At 42.6% G+C, this 19,964-nt stretch overlaps 1 protein-coding gene across 1 annotated transcript in view; it reads left to right on the forward strand.

Moving 5' to 3' along the window:
• ttc7a (tetratricopeptide repeat domain 7A) overlaps positions 1–19,964 on the forward strand; it is a 232,863-nt gene that overhangs the window by 60,298 nt on the left and 152,601 nt on the right. Inside the window, exons 11-12 of the mRNA XM_031902470.1 lie at positions 7,349–7,453; positions 19,500–19,617. Coding sequence (XP_031758330.1) covers positions 7,349–7,453; positions 19,500–19,617 — 223 coding nt within the window. The remainder of the gene's footprint in view (positions 1–7,348; positions 7,454–19,499; positions 19,618–19,964) is intronic.

Below are 19,964 nucleotides of genomic sequence, written 5' to 3' on the forward strand. Positions count from 1 at the left end.
AGAAAACCCCAGGTCCAGAGCATTCTGGATAACAGTTCCCATACCTGCATTACAATCTATTAAAGTGTTTGCACACTGGATGGTTTTGTTCAGTTTTGGGATAGTTACATAGTTACATAGGGTTGAAAAAAGACCATTGTCCATCAAGTTCAACCCATCCGAGTAAACCCAGCTCACAACCTATACTAACCAATCTATACACTCACATACATAAACTATATATATACAACCAGTAATACTAACTGTAGATATTAGTATCACAATAGCCTTGGATATTCTGCTTGTTCAAGAACTCATCCAGGCCCCTCTTAAAGGCATTAACAGAATCTGCCATTACCCCATCACTAGGAAGGGCATTCCCCAACCTCACTGCCCTCACCGTGAAAAACCACCTACGCTGCTTCAAATGGAAGTTCCGTTCCTCTAATCTAAAGGGGGGGCCTCTGGTGCGCTGATTGTTTTTATGGGAAAAAAGAACATCCCCCAACTGCCTATAATCCCCTCTAATGTACTTGTACAGAGTAATCATGTCCCCTCGCAAGCGCCTCTTTTCCAGAGAAAACAACCCCAACCTCGACAGTCTCACCTCATAGTTTAAATCTTCCATCCCCTTAACCAGTTTAAATTTTTTTAAATTCTCGCCCCTGTTGGGACAGATCCTGTTTTGATCACTGATCACTACATAGAAAAGCTGATTGGTGCGTAGGCAATGAGGACACATTCTTCCTATTAGTGAATGGTGGAATAGTGGTGCTATAGCAGGGTGCAAACTAAAGCTGCCCATACATTATGGGCTAAACTCCATCGGAAATTTTGATCAGATTTTGCAGGTCAGATTTTATCTGATCTTGTCATGCAACACCACGCAACATTACTCAACAGCTCAAGACTGTGTAGGATCCTAAATAATTAGATCCCCATAGGCCAGTGTTTTTCAACCTTTTTTGGGCAAAGGCACACTTGTTTCATGAAAAAAATCACGAGGCACACCACCATTAGAAAATGTTAAAAAATTTAACTCTGTGCCCAGCAGCAGTGCCCCCCTAGTACATTGGTGCCAAGAGCAGTGCCCCCCTAGTACATTGGTGCCCAGCAGCAGTGCCCCCCTAGTACATTGATGCCAAGAGCAGTGCCCCCCTAGTACATTGGTGCCAAGAGCAGTGCCCCCCTAGTACATTGGTGCCAAGAGCAGTGCCCCCCTAGTACATTGGTGCCCAGCAGCAGTGCCCCCCTAGTACATTGGTGCCAAGAGCAGTGCCCCCCTAGTACACTGGTGCCCAGCAGCAGTGCCCCCCTAGTACATTGGTGCCCAGCAGCAGTGCCCCCCTAGTACATTGGTGCCCAGCAGCAGTGCCCCCCAGTACATTGGTGCCAAGAGCCAGCCCCCCTAGTACATTGGTGCCCAGCAGCAGTGCCCCCATAAGTCAGTGTGCCCCGTGGCCCCCCCTAATACATTGGTGCCCAGCAGCATTTTACTCTTCGGCGGCTTCAGCAGCATCTTCCCCTCACGCGCGCCGCCTCTGCACTTCTGCCTACACGCGACCGCACACAGGCCCTTTTATAACGTTGCGCCCCGTGCGTACTGACGTCACCCGTACACATGGGGCGCAACCAATGACAGGGCCCGGATTTTTTTTTTAAAGTAAAAATTGCGGCCCTGCCTACGGCACACCAGGCAACATCTTGCGGCACACTAGTGTGCCGCGGAACAGCAGTTGAAAAACGCTGCCATAGGCTGTAATGTTTAGTCGGATCAGATAAGGTTGGATGAAGTGTTTTGTTCCTGCATCTACATCTGACAATGTATTTCAATGATAAAAAAAAGTCTGTTGGACACCATCAGATTTTATCCCGTCGGATGAAGATGCAGCATTCCCTACAGACAGGCATGTCCTATTGGATATCAATTCTTTCATGTAGTTTACACATCAGATTTTTGTATCAGTCCCATATTTTGATCCTTGGGATTTTTTTGCCGATCCGACACCATCCGACAAAAGCTCCCGTGGAGTTTAGCAAGGTCACCAAACGAGCAGCTCCAATTGTCTGGCCCTAGGGGATACAACGATAGGGATACAGGCCATCGGGGATCAACGGGCTGATATGGTCCTCAATCTAACAACAAAATCAAACCTGCCTGATTGACATCTGACTGATTTTCGGCCGCCAGTTAGGCCATGTGAAGTTAAAACAGGTGGCCTGCTGCATATTAAGGCCATTAATGCCCTTTCCCTGCCCACTGCACAGCCACAGAGGTTAAGGGGTGCAAACAGCATATAAAGGGGGGTTCTTACTCTTTCCGACCTCCATAGATTATTTTGTCATGGAGCCCAGCTTCCACTATCTGCCATAAATGAGTCATTAATCTGCCTGCCACGTATGAATTTTATGATAAAGAGATCTCTTTTATTCTTTTTATTTTTTCCCTCTTCCCATTCTTTATTGTCTCCTGTGAACAATACAAGAATGAGATCCATTCAGGATGTGAGATAAGCCTGAATCATCAAAGTGACGTGATCCTTACCGCGTCGAGAGCGGCTTGAAAATGGAAAGGGAATCATTAGCCAAGTTTACTTTTCTTTGATTCCATCTCACTGAGGGAAACGTCTATCAAAACTAAAGAGTTCTTTTTTCTTCCTTTTATACTTACCATGTAAATCTAAACACATCACTTAGATGTGCGCCATGTTCTGTCATATATAGAAATCAATAGTGGAGCGGATGTATCTAGTCAAAGCCATCATTAGGGAGTGGAACCCTGCAAGCTTCTAGGGCTCTAGCAAATCAAAATAAATCCCATTTATTATCCTTTATAGCTGGAATATTGTACTTTCCTCTGCCCATTCCTACAAGTCCAAGCCCATGGGCCCTGGGGCGGCATAGGTTCTACTGCACCCTCTTTGTCACCCATGCACCCATTAGCCAAAGATTTCCTAAAGGGTTTGTGAACCCAAATATACATTTTGGCTAATAAAATAAAATGCCATCTACTTTCCAGTATACATAAAGGGGTTGTTCACTTATAAGTTAACTTTTATTATGTTATAAAATGGCTAGTTATAAGCAACTTTTCAAATGTCTTCATTTTTCCTTTTTTTTTTTATAGTTTTTTTGCAAGTTACTTTCTGCCTCTTTCCAGCTTTCAAATGGAGGTAACTGACCCCAGTAACCAAAAATCTGTTGCTCTTTGAGGCTACTACAGTTTCATTGTCACTGTTACTTTTTATTACTTACTTTTCTATTCAGACCATCTCCTATTCATTTTCCAGTCTCTGATTAAAATCAATGCCTGGTTGCTAGGGTAATTTGGACTTTAGCAACCAGAGAGCTGTTACATTCCAAACTGGAGAGCTGCTATATAAAAAGCGAAATAATTCACAAAACTTAGATTGTAAGCTCTACGGGGCAGGGACCTCCTTCCTACGGTGTCTCATAACCACATGGCACTTATTCCCTGTGCATTTATACTTATTTATTGTATTTATTATAACACTTCCTCCTGTGTGTAATTGTGTATATTGTAAGATTGTACAGGGCTGAGTACCCTTGTGGCGCTTTATAAATAAAGTTATACATACATAGAAAACACAAATTATACGAAATGAAGACCAATTGCAAATTGTCTCGGAATATCAATCTCTACATAGTACTAAAAATTTAAAGCTAAACAACGTCTTTATGGTTATTTGTAACTGTAAATGCTATTTCTGTCTGGCCTTGCTATTGTCTGTAGTGAATGTATCAGAAACCATCTGATTAACAGACCTGTAAAGAAACATGTATGTACATATTCAAATACCTTTAAAACCACTGTGAGATTGTGATAAATGTGTATTGGACGGTTGCTTGGAATTATTTCCTTTTATTGGACAAAAGTGTACTTTTAGGTTTACATCCCTTATAAAGTATAAGTAAAGCTAAAAATAAATATGGCTATAAACACTGTATTTCAAATACTTATTGTATTGGCAGAGAGCTTCAGCAGTATAATGATTCAGGCCTCCACAGTTGGCATTAGGAGCTCCCCATCTAGATCTTGTTAGGCTGTGTCAGTGGCACTGCACGTGCTCAGTGTGCTCTGGGCAGCTGATAAGAATCGCTTGTCATAGAAGCTGATTCTACAGGGCTGATTATTAAGTTCTGCCACAGATGCACTAAGCTGCCAAAACCCCAGGTCCCAAGCATTCTGGATAACAGGTCCCATACCTGTATTATCCTTGCAAAGCAGCTTTATTCTACCAGGGAACGAACTTCACTTATAAGACTGCCTGTCCAAAATGCTACACAGGGACGGACTGGGCCGATGGTGCACTGGGAAAAAAACACAGTTGTCCTCAGCCCCCAGATCCGATCCCTCTCAGCGCTCCCATGCTGATCTCCCTCCCCCAATCATGCCAAAAATAAGTAAGCATGCTTTGGGGGGAGGGGGGAGCCGGTGCCCCTGGGGGTTTGGGGACCAAGGCAGGGGCCCCTGGTGGATGTGGGGTCCCTGGAGCGACAGCTCTGGCACACCCCTGTCAGACCCTGATGCTACAAATGAGATGACTACAGAGGCACATAATACACTGTATGTATCTAATTGTGTTCAATCATTTGGGCTCAAAATATATGTTTTATATATTTTCTAAGTAAAACAGTAAACAGAACCTCTGCAGAGAGCAAAGTTAAGCATGATTTATTTCTGCAAATACACAATAACTATTGATTTGCTATAGAATGGGGGGGCATTTACTAACGTGTGTATTTCTTTTTTTTTACGAGTCATTCTTTTTGCACTAAAACTCAAATTTTTAATGTAAAAAAAGTAAATTTTTCGTGATTTACTATGCGTCAAAGCCACGAATGGAGCAAATGCAAAAATACGCCATCTAAAAGCTGTAAGGGCCATGTAGAAGTCAATGGGAGTTGTGGAAGATTTGTGGAAAAATTAAAAAACCACAAAAAAGTTGTTATTTTTGTTTTTTTTTAAAATGAGTTTAGTCTTGAGTTAAGATGCCCATTGACTCCAATGCATTTGGTGAGAGAAAAAATACCATTGACTTCAATGAATATGGAGTGATATTGATAACTCAAGATAAACGTCCATTGATCCAATACATTTGGAGCAAAAAAAACATGTGAAAAAAGGGCTATTGACTTCTATGTATTTGGCACAAGAAAAAAATCCCATTGACTCCAATGGATTTGCAGATATTTTGCCAAAATGCCGAAGCAAAACAGGTCGCTCATCGCTAATGACCTCTTCTAAGCAGTCGATGTTGGATCTGGAAATAACAATAGCTGCAAAAAGATGTATAAGTGCTTACTGCTTGCAATCTATATAATCAGAAATATAATTACAAATTAGAGGTTAAAGGGGAACTATTGCATCCAAGACAAATTCTGGAGACAAAATTCTCTAGGCTCGCTCGTAGAGTGGTTGGGCATGGAAACCCAAACCCACATAGGACTGCAAAGAGTCTGCCGGAAGGTGTAGCTGCATGGGAGTAATGGTGAACCCCACTGCACCAACCCAGCCAGAGAAGGACGATTCTGAGTTTATTTTTTTCTATTACTCATTTTTCTATTCAGACCCTGTGGCACTCGTCTCCCACTGTGTCATTCCAACCACTATCCCAATATACATTTGTTTTCTTTACAATTTCAGGGCTAGAGCAGCTCAAACTTTAGGCTACAGTCAGCCTGAAGTGCCTGGAAGTCGATTTGCGGCTCAGTATTCTCCATGGGAGAAAGAGCAACCCGACTGCCTAAAGACAAAAGTGTGAACAAGCCGAGCGGAGAATAGAACTTGCTGAACAGATGCTGCTTTCAGTTGCCATGAAATGATGTTAAAATCATTTGCAATTTTTAATGAATATATATTGGAAAACTTTAAATGACCTTTTCTTTTATATATTATATTGCTTAGAATTATATTTTCTTTTAAAATGAAAAAATGTAATTTTCATTATTCGAGTAAAGTTGCCCTTTAATCACTTGCTGTCCTACATATTTGCGGCCTTCTAGCTGGAATATTATGCATATTCTTTTCTTCACTGCTGTGTATAAAATGTACAAGTGGGGTATCATTCTCTATCCTATGGGGCACATTTACTAATCCACGAACGTCCGAAAAGCGTCTTTTTCGCAATGATCGGTATTTTGCGATTTTTTCGTAGCCTTCGCGCCGAGTACGAAAGTTTCGGATTCATTCAAGCTTCAGTATTGTGACTTTTCTTGGGCCGGGTTGGAGCTGCAGAGTGCCACTGAGCCCTATGGGAGACTTTCCTTGGGCCGGGTTGGAGCTGCAGAGTGCCATTGAGCCCTATGGGAGACTTTCCTTGGGCCGGGTTGGAGCTGCAGAGTGCCATTGAGCCCTATGGGAGACTTTCCTTGGGCCGGGTTGGAGCTGCAGAGTGCCATTGAGCCCTATGGGAGACTTTCCTTGGGCCGGGTTGGAGCTGCAGAGTGCCATTGAGCCCTATGGGAGACTTTCCTTGGGCCGGGTTGGAGCTGCAGAGTGCCATTGAGCCCTATGGGAGACTTTCCTTGGGCCGGGTTGGAGCTGCAGAGTGCTATTGAGCCCTTTGGGAGACTTTCCTTGGGCCGAGTTGGAGCTGCAGAGTGCCATTGAGCCCTATGGGAGACTTTCCTTGGGCTGGGTTGGAGCTGCAGAGTGCCATTGAGCCCTATGGGAGACTTTCCTTGGGCCAGGTTGGAGCTGCAGAGTGCCATTGAGCCCTATGGGAGACTTTCCTTGGGCCGGGTTGGAGCTGCAGAGTGCCATTGAGCCCTATGGGAGACTTTCCTTGGGCCGGGTTGGAGCTGCAGAGTGCCATTGAGCCCTATGGGAGACTTTCCTTGGGCCGGGTTGGAGCTGCAGAGTGCCATTGAGCCCTATGGGAGACTTTCCTTGGGCCGGGTTGGAGCTGCAGAGTGCCATTGAGCCCTATGGGAGACTTTCCTTGGGCCAGGTTGGAGCTGCAGAGTGCCATTGAGCCCTATGGGAGACTTTCCTTGGGCCAGGTTGGAGCTGCAGAGTGCCATTGAGTCCTATGGGAGGCTTCCAAAATCATGCAAAGTCTGAAAGTTTTGCCCACCGTTTACGAGCGCTCAATACGAAAAAGTCACGACAATATACGAGCAAATTGGCTTCTGTGGCTCACTGAAAGAAACAGGACGTATTGTAGATCACAATACAATATACATATAAATGTAGGGTCTCTGTCACACCAATGTAAAACTAAAGGAATTAATGTTTTATAACTAAGACCCAACAGCAAAAGCAACATTATACATATGTTTGATTTATACAAGCACATTTTGAGTTCTTTCCTTAACCTTCTCCTCCTCTGTTTTCCATTCACAGTTTGCATACGCAGTATCGGTGCTAAAGGAGTGCTGTAAGCTGTGTCCTTCAGATCCCACCATTCCCCTGCTGGCTGCTAAGGTCTGCATTGGGCCACTGCACTGGGTAAGTGAGCAATGGCATTGAGTGGGACACATGGGGCCACAGCCTGGGGAGGTTGCATGGAATCACAGTGCTGCGTTTAGAGAGTCCCAGTTTAGTGAGCGCTCTGCAGTAACATATATTACAAAGCAGCTGTGCCGTGTCTCTGTGCATGTAGCCAAGAGGAATTCCCTGGGCGCTACATGTCAGTCCGAATCTCTTGCTGACTAATTAACCAGCACGGGTTTTTCTGTCCTGATATGGAGCATCTTAATGAGAGCAATATGCAAGCCTGCGTTAAACAGCCACTAGGGCCAGCAAGATGAGAAGCAATCAATGGCTGTACTTGGTGGGATCATTGCCAGTGTGGCTGGAGTGATGATATAACAAACTCATATTAGAGAATCCCTAAATGAGGGCACTGATCAACTGGCCAAACACATATCCCTGAGAATGTGATCCTGATTGGGTCTCATGGTGATATGGTTCCTGCTTTGTGGAAAGGTGGCTTCTTCTGCCTCCGTATTGCCTTCTCCAGGGGCAAAATAGGTTAGCTCAAAATTGGATTTAAAGTGGAGTGAAATAGTGAAATGTTTGTTTATGACAGATAATCATCTGACATTAAACAAGATAAAAGTCCAGGTTGTCCAAGACTAACCCACTGCTGCAGATGAAGGTCCCATCTCTCTGAGCCCTCAGCTAAAGGAGCAGATCAAATAGTATGGTGAAAGGCAGCTCCAGACTAGCCTTGTATAACGTAATGAAAATAGCATTAAATAAGCTATAACAACAAACTGTTTTGGCTAATGATGCCCCCAGGCAGAACTCATGCCCCAATTAAACCTTATAATACAACACATGGGAGGGCAGTGTGAGGTGAAATGGAAGCTAAATGACCCCATCACTGAGTCTAGGGATGCCCTAAAGAACTATCAGTACTACCTTATTTTACAGACTGAAGGGAAGCCTGATAGCATTTTACTGATTCGTAAGAACTGTGTTCTAGCCCCTTTTATTATATTTATATACATTTATATATATTTTTGGAAATTTGTTGTTTATGCACCTGTTCTACTTAATCCAAAATAAATGAGCCCAAGTCAAAAAGGAGGATATTTTCTAAAATCATTTCTACATCAGCTTTCTGCTGATAGGCCCCAGAGGAAATCCTTGCAGAGGGCTTTAATGATAGTTATTTGATGGTTTTCACATAGAAAACTACTGAGTTCAAATTGTACCTTGTTACAAAGTGTGTGTTATAATTATTTTTATAATTATAAATTAGAATTTAAAAGAAATATTTACAAATCATTTATCTAAACAATTTGAAAACAGGCCCTTTTTTGGCTGTTACACACCTGTGTATTTTTCATACCACCCATATAGTCTAAATATTTTCTATTAACCGATTTAGTGAAAGGCATCATTAGGAAATATTTCGGAGGCTGCCAAAGCCTTTCTATCCGGGTGTAGGGAAAATTATATGTGTTTTCTGATGCACGTTGTGCCGTGAGTCATGCAGGTCCGCTGGGAGTCTGCAGGGATTCTATTGTCCAGGGACAAAGTGTTAATAATTTTAGAATTTAGCTACGTATAATTGGCAAATAACTCAGTGGCTCGGGCTGGAACACCCCCATCTCTAGAGGGACAGATGTTAGAATGTAGAATACGTACTAGGGTACACGGCGTGTTATGTAAGGTAAAATGCCTGGATGGGTTTTGTAAATTCAATTAACTTGTTCTGAATGCCATGAATAGAGGCATTTTACCATCACTGCAGCTACAGTGGTGTGAAAAACTATTTGCCCCCTTCCTGATTTCTTATTCTTTTGCATGTTTGTCACACAAAATGTTTCTGATCATCAAACACATTTAACTATTAGTCAAAGATAACACAAGTAAACACAAAATGCAGTTTTTAAATGAGGGTTTTTATTATTTAGGGAGAAAAAAAATCCAAACCTACATGGCCCTGTGTGAAAAAGTAATTGCCCCCTGAACCTAATAACTGGTTGGGCCACCCTTAGCAGCAATAACTGCAATCAAGCGTTTGCGATAACTTGCAACGAGTCTTTTACAGCGCTCTGGAGGAATTTTGGCCCACTCATCTTTGCAGAATTGTTGTAATTCAGCTTTATTTGAGGGTTTTCTAGCATGAACCGCCTTTTTAAGGTCATGCCACAACATCTCAATAGGATTCAGGTCAGGACTTTGACTAGGTCACTCCAAAGTCTTCATTTTGTTTTTCTTCAGCCATTCAGAGGTGGATTTGCTGGTGTGTTTTGGGTCATTGTCCTGCTGCAGCACCCAAGATCGCTTCAGCTTGAGTTGACGAACAGATGGCCGGACATTCTCCTTCAGGATTTTTTGGTAGACAGTAGAATTCATGGTTCCATCTATCACAGCAAGCCTTCCAGGTCCTGAAGCAGCAAAACAACCCCAGACCATCACACTACCACCACCATATTTTACTGTTGGTATGATGTTCTTTTTCTGAAATGCTGTGTTACTTTTACGCCAGATGTAACAGGACACGCACCTTCCAAAAAGTTAAACTTTTGTCTCGTCGGTCCACAAGGTATTTTCCCATAAGTCTTGGCAATCATTGAGATGTTTTTTAGCAAAATTGAGACGAGCCATAATGTTCTTTTTGCTTAAAAGTGGTTTGCGCCTTGGAAATCTGCCATGCAGGCCGTTTTTGCCCAGTCTCTTTCTTATGGTGGAGTCGTGAACACTGACCTTAATTGAGGCAAGTGAGGCCTGCAGTTCTTTAGATGTTGTCCTGGGGTCTTTTGTTGCCTCTCGGATGAGTTGTCTCTGCGCTCTTGGGGTAATTTTGGTCGGCCGGCCACTCCTGGGAAGGTTCACCACTGTTCCATGTTTTTGCCACTGTGGTTCGCTGGAGTCCCAAAGCTTTATAAATGGCTTTATAACCTTTACCAGACTGATAGATCTCAATTACTTTTGTTCTCATTTGTTCCTGCATTTCTTTGGATGTTGGCATGATGTCTAGCTTTTGAGGTGCTTTTGGGCTACTTCTCTGTGTCAGGTAGCTCCAATTTAAGTGATTTCTTGATTGAAACAGGTGTGGCAGTAATCAGGCCTGGGGGTGACTACAGAAATTGATATTGAAATTGAAAATTGAAATTGATAAACCACAGTTAAGTCATTTTTTAACAAGGGGGGCAATCACTTTTTCACACAGGGCCATGTAGATTTGGAGTTTTTTTTCTCCCTTAATAACGTAAACCTTCATTTAAAAACTGCATTTTGTGTTCAATTATGTTATCTTTGACTAATAGTTAACGGTTTTTGATGAGCAGAAACATTTAAGTGTGACAAACATGCAAAAGAATAAGAAATCAGGAAGGGGGCAAATAGTTTTTCACACCACTGTATATACAAACATGATTATTACAGCACCTTCCCACGGGTGCTTGTTGCCCTTATTTGAAAGGTCAGAGATGTGGTAGGACAGCACTCCAGAATTCCGCAAAAAATGCCCTTACAACGTGAATTTTGGAGTACTGCTTTGCCACATTTCCGACCTACATTCAGACCTTTTCGGCCTAAAAGATACAAAGGGCTAAATGTGTTTACTGACTAAAGGTCCCCATACCGATTCGTCAGCTTATCGGCCCGTGTAGGGGCAGAAACAACGGCCATACCCAACCGATATCTGGCCTGAAATTGGCCAGATATCGATTGGGCAGGTTAAAAGATTCAGTCGGATCAGGGACCGCATCGGCTCGTTGATGCGGTCCCTGAACCGATTGCCCTATTGCCGCCATTATAATTCTATCGTTTTGCCCTAGGGCCAAACGATTGAATTAGCCTACATGTTCCCCGATATCGCCCACCCATAGGTGGGGATATTGGGTGAAGATCCGCTCGCTTGGCGACCTCGCCAAGTGAGAGAATCTTCGCGTGTATGGGCACCTTAAGAATTGTTGTTATTCTTATAGAATTGGTATGCATTTATTTGTAAATGTTATCTAGCAAAAAATGTGCCTTTGGATTAATAGACTCCATTCTCACAGGCAGTGAGGAGTTTCATGCTTTCCAATCAAATTCTGAGACAAATTTTATTGCTCTCAGCCTATTCTAAGTATCCCATGGACAGAGACATATTTGGTCCAGTGTAGTGACATCTAGGAAGTGCAGAATGGAAAGTGAAAGTACTTGTCGATTTGCCTTTATGCCTAAGGCATAGAGACAAGGCAGGCAATATATGATTGACAACTGGGATTTTTAAATGCCCTTATAATGGTTATGCATGTGTTAATAAAAAAAAAGGAATTTATGTCTCAAATTCAATTTCAAAAGGACTTTTATTATATAGCTTTTTATGTCTGGGTGACAGGTCCCCTTTAATGGGACACATTAGAATGTTTCAGAAAATTTCAGTGACCAAAAATATCCCCAGTTCCCATATATGACGCAAAACTCATCCTTGCTCTGCTTTCTCTCTCTTTTATTTTATCCTACACTAGTTATGCAACATTCATTCACCTTAGCCATCCTCCCCTTGCTGTAACATTTGATATCTAGGTTCACATGTTCCAGAACCCTTCACCACTCATATACAGCAATTGTCTTCTTGGCATGTTTATACAACTCCATTTTAAAAGAAGCGTATTTGAAATTATTCCAAAAATCGGAGACTATATTTAGACTTCGATTTATGCAGTTTATTGGCTGGAATTCAGCACAACTATTTCAGTATGTATATCCCTTGTTGCCTCTACACTTTGCAAATGTACATCTCAACAAAGTTTACGTTGCTTGTAAAAATGTTGACATTAACTCTGCAGGTCACAGCCTTATGTATCTCCCTCAATGAGAGACGAAGAACATACCACTATACAGTCTCCCAGGGGAATACCAAGATTCCATTGCATACAGTTTAGCAAAGTCAAATACAAAAGTATTCTATGTCATTACAAATGTGGACGCCCCAACTTTTATATGATCAACTGAACCAATGAAAAAGTCACCTGATGTTGGAGTGATCTGTTTGGCAACGATTCCTCTTTTGATTTGTGGCCATTGTGGGCTGGAGTTTGTTTACCATAAAGAAGCAGCAAAGTCAGACATATGTAGGATACATACAAACTTATCATGGGAGGGTCTGCCACCTTAGTTGTTATATAACCACTATGGGGGTTGCCTTGTACCCACCAGCATTGCGCTCTGCAACGAGCACCAGATTTGCAGTTCAGCAGTAGATGCAGGACACAACCAGACCCTTGGTGCCAGTACTTTTGCACTTGTATATATAGGTTTGTGGAAAATTACCCCTTATAACTTCTGTACATTACACCACCCATTTCCCAGCCAGTTTGCCTGAATAATGGGAAACCCAGAAAGGTGGTCTTATAAACAATGTTGGGCTGAAGTTTCCTACTGATTAGCAGCTGACGATTTACTGCTAGACCTTTTGGGCACCCCTACTATGTATTAGTATATATGTATTGCACACAATTCATAATGATTAAAAATACAAAACAACTAAGCTGTTTTCTGTACAGGTTGTCTATGCACAATTTGTTCCCACAGAATTTAGTCCATTTTGGTGTAAAATGGTGGCATATATACCGTTATAGCTCTAGAATGTGCCTTCTTAGTATGTATATCTCTGAAGAGAGCGTCTCGCAAAGCACCATGGTCAGCCAGAAATGGATAAAACTCAAACTTTATTTACATTCTTAAAAACCCAGAACGCCTGACGCGTTTCGTGCGTACCCGCACTTAATCATAGGCATTTCTTAGTATGTATATCTATGTATATCCTCAAGTCTCGCAGGTCCAGTAAGCTACATATAAATAAACATAAGTAGCACAGAGATCTAATCAGTATATTCCTCTCCTGGGACAGGGACAGGACCCATACTTTCAAAGAGAAATGGATATAAAATCAAAAACATAACTTTTATACTTACAGTCCTACATCTTCTTTGTAACTTGTATACAAAATACTTATCATCCTTTTTTCCCACTTATGTTTATAAATAAGCACACCAGTAATTTCATATATGAAAATGTTAGATGTTGATTTGCTGAGGACTCTAAAAGCAATGTCTATAAACACAGGCCCAATCCAATCACATAGATTGAGTAAAGGACTACCATTCAATCAGTTGATCAATAGCAAGGTCATGCCATCCTCTCTTTTCCAGTTGGTCCGAAAATTGTCCAGTACTCTTTAAGTTTAGCATTCTAGTATAATAATCCGTTTATATAATTAACTTTATTGGGTTATGTTAGCACTTTGTATGTCCTTCTGGAATTAGTGACCCTTGGGTTACAATGAGTTTGTTCAGCAATATTGTTTCTCAATATCTTTCAGTAGAGCAATGGGTTGCTCAATAAGCAAATGCTTTCGCTGCATTCCTGATTCTCTCCAATTGATTTTGTGGGATATCTTATGTTTTTGTTCTGACAAAATGTGGAGATCACAGAAGGCACATTGACAGATGATAAGAATTATGTGTAAAGATTGTTTTTGATGTTTGCTGACTACAAATGTGCATTTTACAGATAAATGCATTTACTGAATGCTCTATGTACCTACAGTTTGGGCAAGGTGAAACATAGGGTTTCTACTTGTGCAGCAAGAACTAATAATATGGCAATACATTGTACTTATTGAGGTTTTCTGTCACTGTGGGGCTGACACCATTTGTAGGATTTAGACCAGTGGCTGGGGAGTTAAAAGGATAATGTATTTGTTGTTCGACATAATTCTGAAAGCCCATCTTAAAGGTAAATTAGACTGAGAATTGGGATTAACACTTATTTGTTGCCCTAGGCATTCCTGGAACTATGGCTGAATGGTCGATACTACAAAGTTTCCTATATCTGTAACCTTGTTATGAGTTAAGAGCGAGCCTTGACTAATTGTTGGACCCCAATGGGGAGGCCTGATACATTTAAAAACCACTCTATTGATACCTCAATGTACCCATATAAGTGAATAATGAAAAAGTTGCATGATATCATAGTAGAACAGTGACCTTAATCCAGGTATGAGATGTGCTTTACATTTATTTGAAAATAAATTAGGAGCAAGATTTGGTAACTCCTTGAAGGTATACCAAAATGGGGGTGGTGGGAGTACTCCAACCGTAGTCTTGGCTGTTTATAGCCCTTGATGGGTATATAGAGTGGTTTGGCACATTTAAATCTTGTTGATCCTAAGAAAGGATGATCGATCCCCTTGAAATGTTGAGCTTCTTTGCTTTCAGTAGCCTAAGCACCCTCTATCTGTGTAGCTTTGGTTAATGTTGGCAAATATTGCATGTAATTTAGGGGTGGTAACCCCTGCCCCCCCATGGGGTTCTGCTGTTGCATCTCTGTCTAAGCAAAGTACACGTGTTTCTGTTCCAGCATGGCTGCCTGTGGGATGATGGGATTTTCATCTCAGAACAGCTGAAGGTCACTGTTCACGAGATATTAAATCACATAACTCTAAGGTTGCCATAAATCTGATGTTTGGTTCTTGCCAATAATAAACATAGGTAACCTTGTATCGGTAGCCTCAGCTTGCACTCGTTTACATAGAAAATGAGCTATTAGGGATTTTCTGGAGTGGAAAAGAAGAGATCAATACCAGGGTCAGATCAGGATCAGTGACCTCCATCTCCTGCGAATCCTTTCAACCTGTAAATCACAGTTTTCTTTAGGGCTGCACTGATGCCCCCTAATCTGCTAATTGCTATGTGCGCATGTATAATTATACCTTCACATACACTGGTATTATCATAATTACCTCCCTGACTCAATCTGTGCTGCATGCCCTGCACTCTGCTTCTGTGGGATTACAAGGGAGCAATAGAAAGAGTATAGAATAAGAGTATATAGGTTATGGGAAGAAATATGTGCAGTGCTGGGCAGTAATGGGACGCTGCTGGGTATTACACAGCCATGCCTGATGTATAAAGGTGAAAGGAAGGTACACAAGGGTGGTTGTAGATCATATGCTAAGTCTGCTCACTATTAGGCACCGTGCCCCTACCTATGGCTCATGTTGTCAGTCTGAAGAGTCCTACATGATAAAGATTAAGTGCACAACTTTGCAACATACTCTTCCAGCATAGCACTTTGTTCAGGGCTTATCAGTGTGTCATAAATATCAGCATACAAAATATGTATCTGTACTTCACTTTAATAAGCTGCCACTGACTATCTCTGCCTCAGAACTGGCATTCGGCCACGTGAAGAAGGTTTCTTGCTTCTTCTTTCACTAGCAATCACAGCTACTAATCACAGCTACTAAATTTGCCAAGTTTTGTATTGTAAATAGTTACTTAGAATCGAATTTTCAAAAAAGTCTTGTATTCAAAGCTTTTCTGTAGTTTAGAAGCCAGGGGCAGTGATCGTCCTTTGCAGTTGTTTGTTTGCAATGTGTAGATATCAGGCATTTGGGATAAAAAGATATGCTCCGTTTGTAAAGCTGGCCATACACGTGGCGATCCGACGATGTTTCGTACGACCATCGGTCGCACGAAACATCGTCAGATCCGCCACACACCATTCAGGGCTGAATTGGCAGGTAAGGAGGTAGAAACAATAGGATTTCTACCTCCTTCTGCCGATTCAGCTCTGAAGGGAGAATTTTGGTCAGGCGCCTTCTATGGCGCCCGATCAAAATTTTCTAACCTGGCCGATCGACGAGCCGACCGATTTCAGCAGCTTCCTGCGACATCGGTCGGCTAGCTGACATACCATACACGCACCGATTATCGTACGAAACGAGGTTTCGTACGATAATATCGGTGCGTGTATGGCCACCTTAAGGGATTTCGATGTGTGATAAGTCATTCAGACGAGAAGTGGTTATTTTGGTGGATTATCAAGACAGGTGCTGAAAAGGAGAGGCTGAAGGACATGAACAAGATGGACAAGCAAGAGCAGGACAGAGAGGGCAAAGTGTCAGGGACAGGCAGGAGTGGGACAAATCATACGAAGAGTCAGGGACAGGCAGGAGTGGGACAGAGGGGCTGAAGAGTCAGGGACAGGCAGGAGTGGGACAGAGGGGCTGAAGTGTCAGGGACAGGCAGGAGTGGGACAGAGGGGCTGAAGTGTCAGGGACAGGCAGGAGTGGGGCAGAGGGGCTGAAGAGTCAGGGACAGGCAGGAGTGGGACAGAGGGGCTGAAGAGTCAGGGACAGGCAGGAGTGGGACAGTGGGGCTGAAGTGTCAGGGACAGGCAGGAGTGGGACAGAGGGGCTGAAGAGTCAGGGACAGACAGGAGTGGGACAGAGGGGCTGAAGAGTCAGGGACAGACAGGAGTGGGACAGAGGGGCTGAAGAGTCAGGGACAGACAGGAGTGGGACAGAGGGGCTGAAGAGTCAGGGACAGACAGGAGTGGGACAGAGGGGCTGAAGAGTCAGGGACAGACAGGAGTGGGACAGTGGGGCTGAAGTGTCAGGGACAGGCAGGAGTGGGACAGAGGGGCTGAAGAGTCAGGGACAGGCAGGAGTGGGACAGAAGGGCTGAAGAGTCAGGGACAGGCAGGAGTGGGGCAGAGGGGCTGAAGTGTCAGGGACAGACAGGAGTGGGACAGAGGGGCTGAAGAGTCAGGGACAGGCAGGAGTGGGACAGAGGGGCTGAAGAGTCAGGGACAGGCAGGAGTGGGACAGTGGGGCTGAAGTGTCAGGGACAGACAGGAGTGGGACAGAGGGGCTGAGCATAGGCGGGAAGTAATGTCACTTGTGCAATCTGAGGGGCACAGCCTAGGCCCTGGAACTAAATACAGCCCTGAGGACATGTCACAATGCTCAAGCCCTACAGGCCAGTGCTCAGGAAAGGAAGTGAAGTAAAAGCTGGGTTTAAATAGGGCAGGAGATCAGCCAATAACCAGGAGGTTTCATGTTCAACTTCCCAAAGGACAATGAAAGGTTAATATAAATTAGTAAGTCTAAAGGCATTCTTTTTAAGTACTTACTGCATATCTAAATTCCCAGATACCTGCTTGCTTCTCTGAGATATGGTGCTGGCAGCCTACAGCAGTGTGAAGCCTACAGTGACATCACTGAAATCTCTCTCCCCTTCCTGTAGGTGCCAGCGGCAGCCTTCCTATTCTCTGAGCATGTGTGTAACTTGATCCTGTCTCCTGTTCTGAGCTACACATGCCCACCAGCCAATCAGAAGCGGATCTGGCAGAGGGGGAGGGGGGGAGGGAATGAAACACATGTGCAGTATGAAGCAAGGAGGGAAAGTAAGGGAGAATACATTTTTAGAGATGGCTGCCTGTTCTAGAAAATGTGAAGTAAGTGTGACTGAGTAAATATTGGATTAGGTGAGCCAAAAGTGTGGTGTTTTTACTAAATAATAGGAGGACTATTGGGCAGTATGCATTTTACATTTTGACTTGCATTCTCCTTTAAGATATATCCCACCTAACTCACTATTACTAAATCAGTAGACAAGGCCGCTAGCTGCTTGCCTTAGACCTTTACTGTTTGTTACCTACCATGTTGGTATTGGTGGAGAAGTAGAATGTGGGTCTAATTGCCTTTCAGGCAAAGTCCGGTAGAGCATTTTGCTCTACTTTTCTCAATCCAACTCACCCATCTATCTTTTTTTTTACCCCTCTGGAATTACATCACCTCCATGGAAGGTGGCAGATAAGACATACCCAAGTCTCTACTTCATGTGCTCACTCACAGTTATACTGGAACATTTAGTAGGGTTGTCACAGTGTATCATAGATCATGACTTGCCCTTGTCCTTCTATCCTGCCCCATGCCTTCTGTAGAATTTATGTCAAATGGGATTAGTCTGGTTTTAACCCAGTCATTCTACAGGCACAAAATGAAAGCTTGACTGAAACTGGTTCAGAGCCTGCACGTTTGCTTAAGTCTTATGATTCCTGCTTATTAAAGGTGAATTAATGCCTGGATTTCATGCTCCAGTTACAGTGGTTTATTTCTAATCCACATTAATGTGCATCTGGCTTGCAGGATGTTCATAGGTGTCGTTATTGTTGCAGTGTAGGGAAGGCTGTGGAAAAGCCCACACAGCAGGGTGAAGTGAGGACATATACTGTAATTGTACATTCTTGGCTTATTTCTGCCGGTGTATGGCTCTTTGCATTTATTCAGCTACTCTATTGCTCAGACATTTTAAAGGAATACTGTCATGGGAAAACATGTTTTTTTATTTTTTAAATGCATCAGTTAATAGAGCTTCTCCAGCAGAATCCTGCACTGAAATCCATTTTTCAAAAACAGAAATAGATTTTTAATATTTAATTTTGAAATGTCACATGGGGCTAGCCATATTGTTCATTTTCCAGGGTGCCACAGCCATGTGACCTGTGCTCTGATAAACTTTAGTCACACTTTACTGCTGCACTGCAAGTTAGAGTGATATCCCCCCCCTCCCAGTAGCCGATCAGCAGAACAATGGGAAGGGAGCAAGATAGCAGCTCCCAGTAGATATCAGAATAGCACTCAATAGTAAGAAATCCAAGTCCGGCTTGGGACTCCCCCAGTTACATGGGAGTAGGTTAAACAATAGGTTACCAGAAAGCAGTTCTAATGTGTAGTGCTGTAATTTGGATCTCCATACTATTGTGAATTTGAGTTTATTCTTCTAAATTTAATACATTTCCATATAAAATACGTGCTTATTTACTAATGTGGTAAACTTGTGCGATTAAAACAACACGAATATCACAAATTTTTGAGTTTACAAACTCGAATAAACCACAAAAACCCGAATATCTCGAATTGAAAATATGGCTTGACTTTGCTTAGGACAACTCTCACTATAGAAACTCGCAAGCTTTTAGATGGTCGAATTTTTACATTCGAGTTTTTGGCACTTAATAAATACAAGAAAACAAGAAAACCTACTAGAAAACAAAAGCAAAGATGTGATTAGTTGCTATGGGCAACATAAAGAAACATACAAGAAAACATACATCACCCAATAACCAATACAAGAGGTAAGGAGAGCACTGGCCAAAAGAGCTTACAATCTATATAGTCATTACATAGTTTTTAAGTAATAGTTTAGTTCTACTTTCATTAATCACTTTTTTCATTATCTTTTTTTTGCAGTTAGAAGAAGGAGAGTGTTTTGCCAAACTGGTGACTGAGATGGGAGAAGGTGCCGGAGACTTTCTTGCAAAGGGTTTTCTGGCTTTGGGGCTCGTGTACAGTTTGCAAGCGTCTGAAGGTAATGTGACCTGTTTACCTCTTACCCAGAGTTATGGAAGGAGGTCGGATCTCCTTCACTAGAAGGGAATAGCAAGGCAATTCATTTCAGCTTTTATTATTATTAGGATCAGTAGTGCACAGATGGAAGAGAATCTGAAGGTTGAACACACATATTAAATCAATCACTTGCCTGGTTATAGGATTTGGAGTGTAATTGTTTAGTTCACTGTGTATGTTTGCAGTGCACTGCGCTGTACAAAGATGGCATTCGTAACAACAGCAATCTAAATATGAGAAGATGTTATTGGACAGTGGCAATGTTGGGCACCCAAGGCAAGCGCCCAACCCAACACGCCTACCCCCCTG

Source organism: Xenopus tropicalis, chromosome 5 (assembly GCF_000004195.4).
Source record: "Xenopus tropicalis strain Nigerian chromosome 5, UCB_Xtro_10.0, whole genome shotgun sequence".
Lineage (NCBI taxonomy): Eukaryota > Metazoa > Chordata > Amphibia > Anura > Pipidae > Xenopus > Xenopus tropicalis.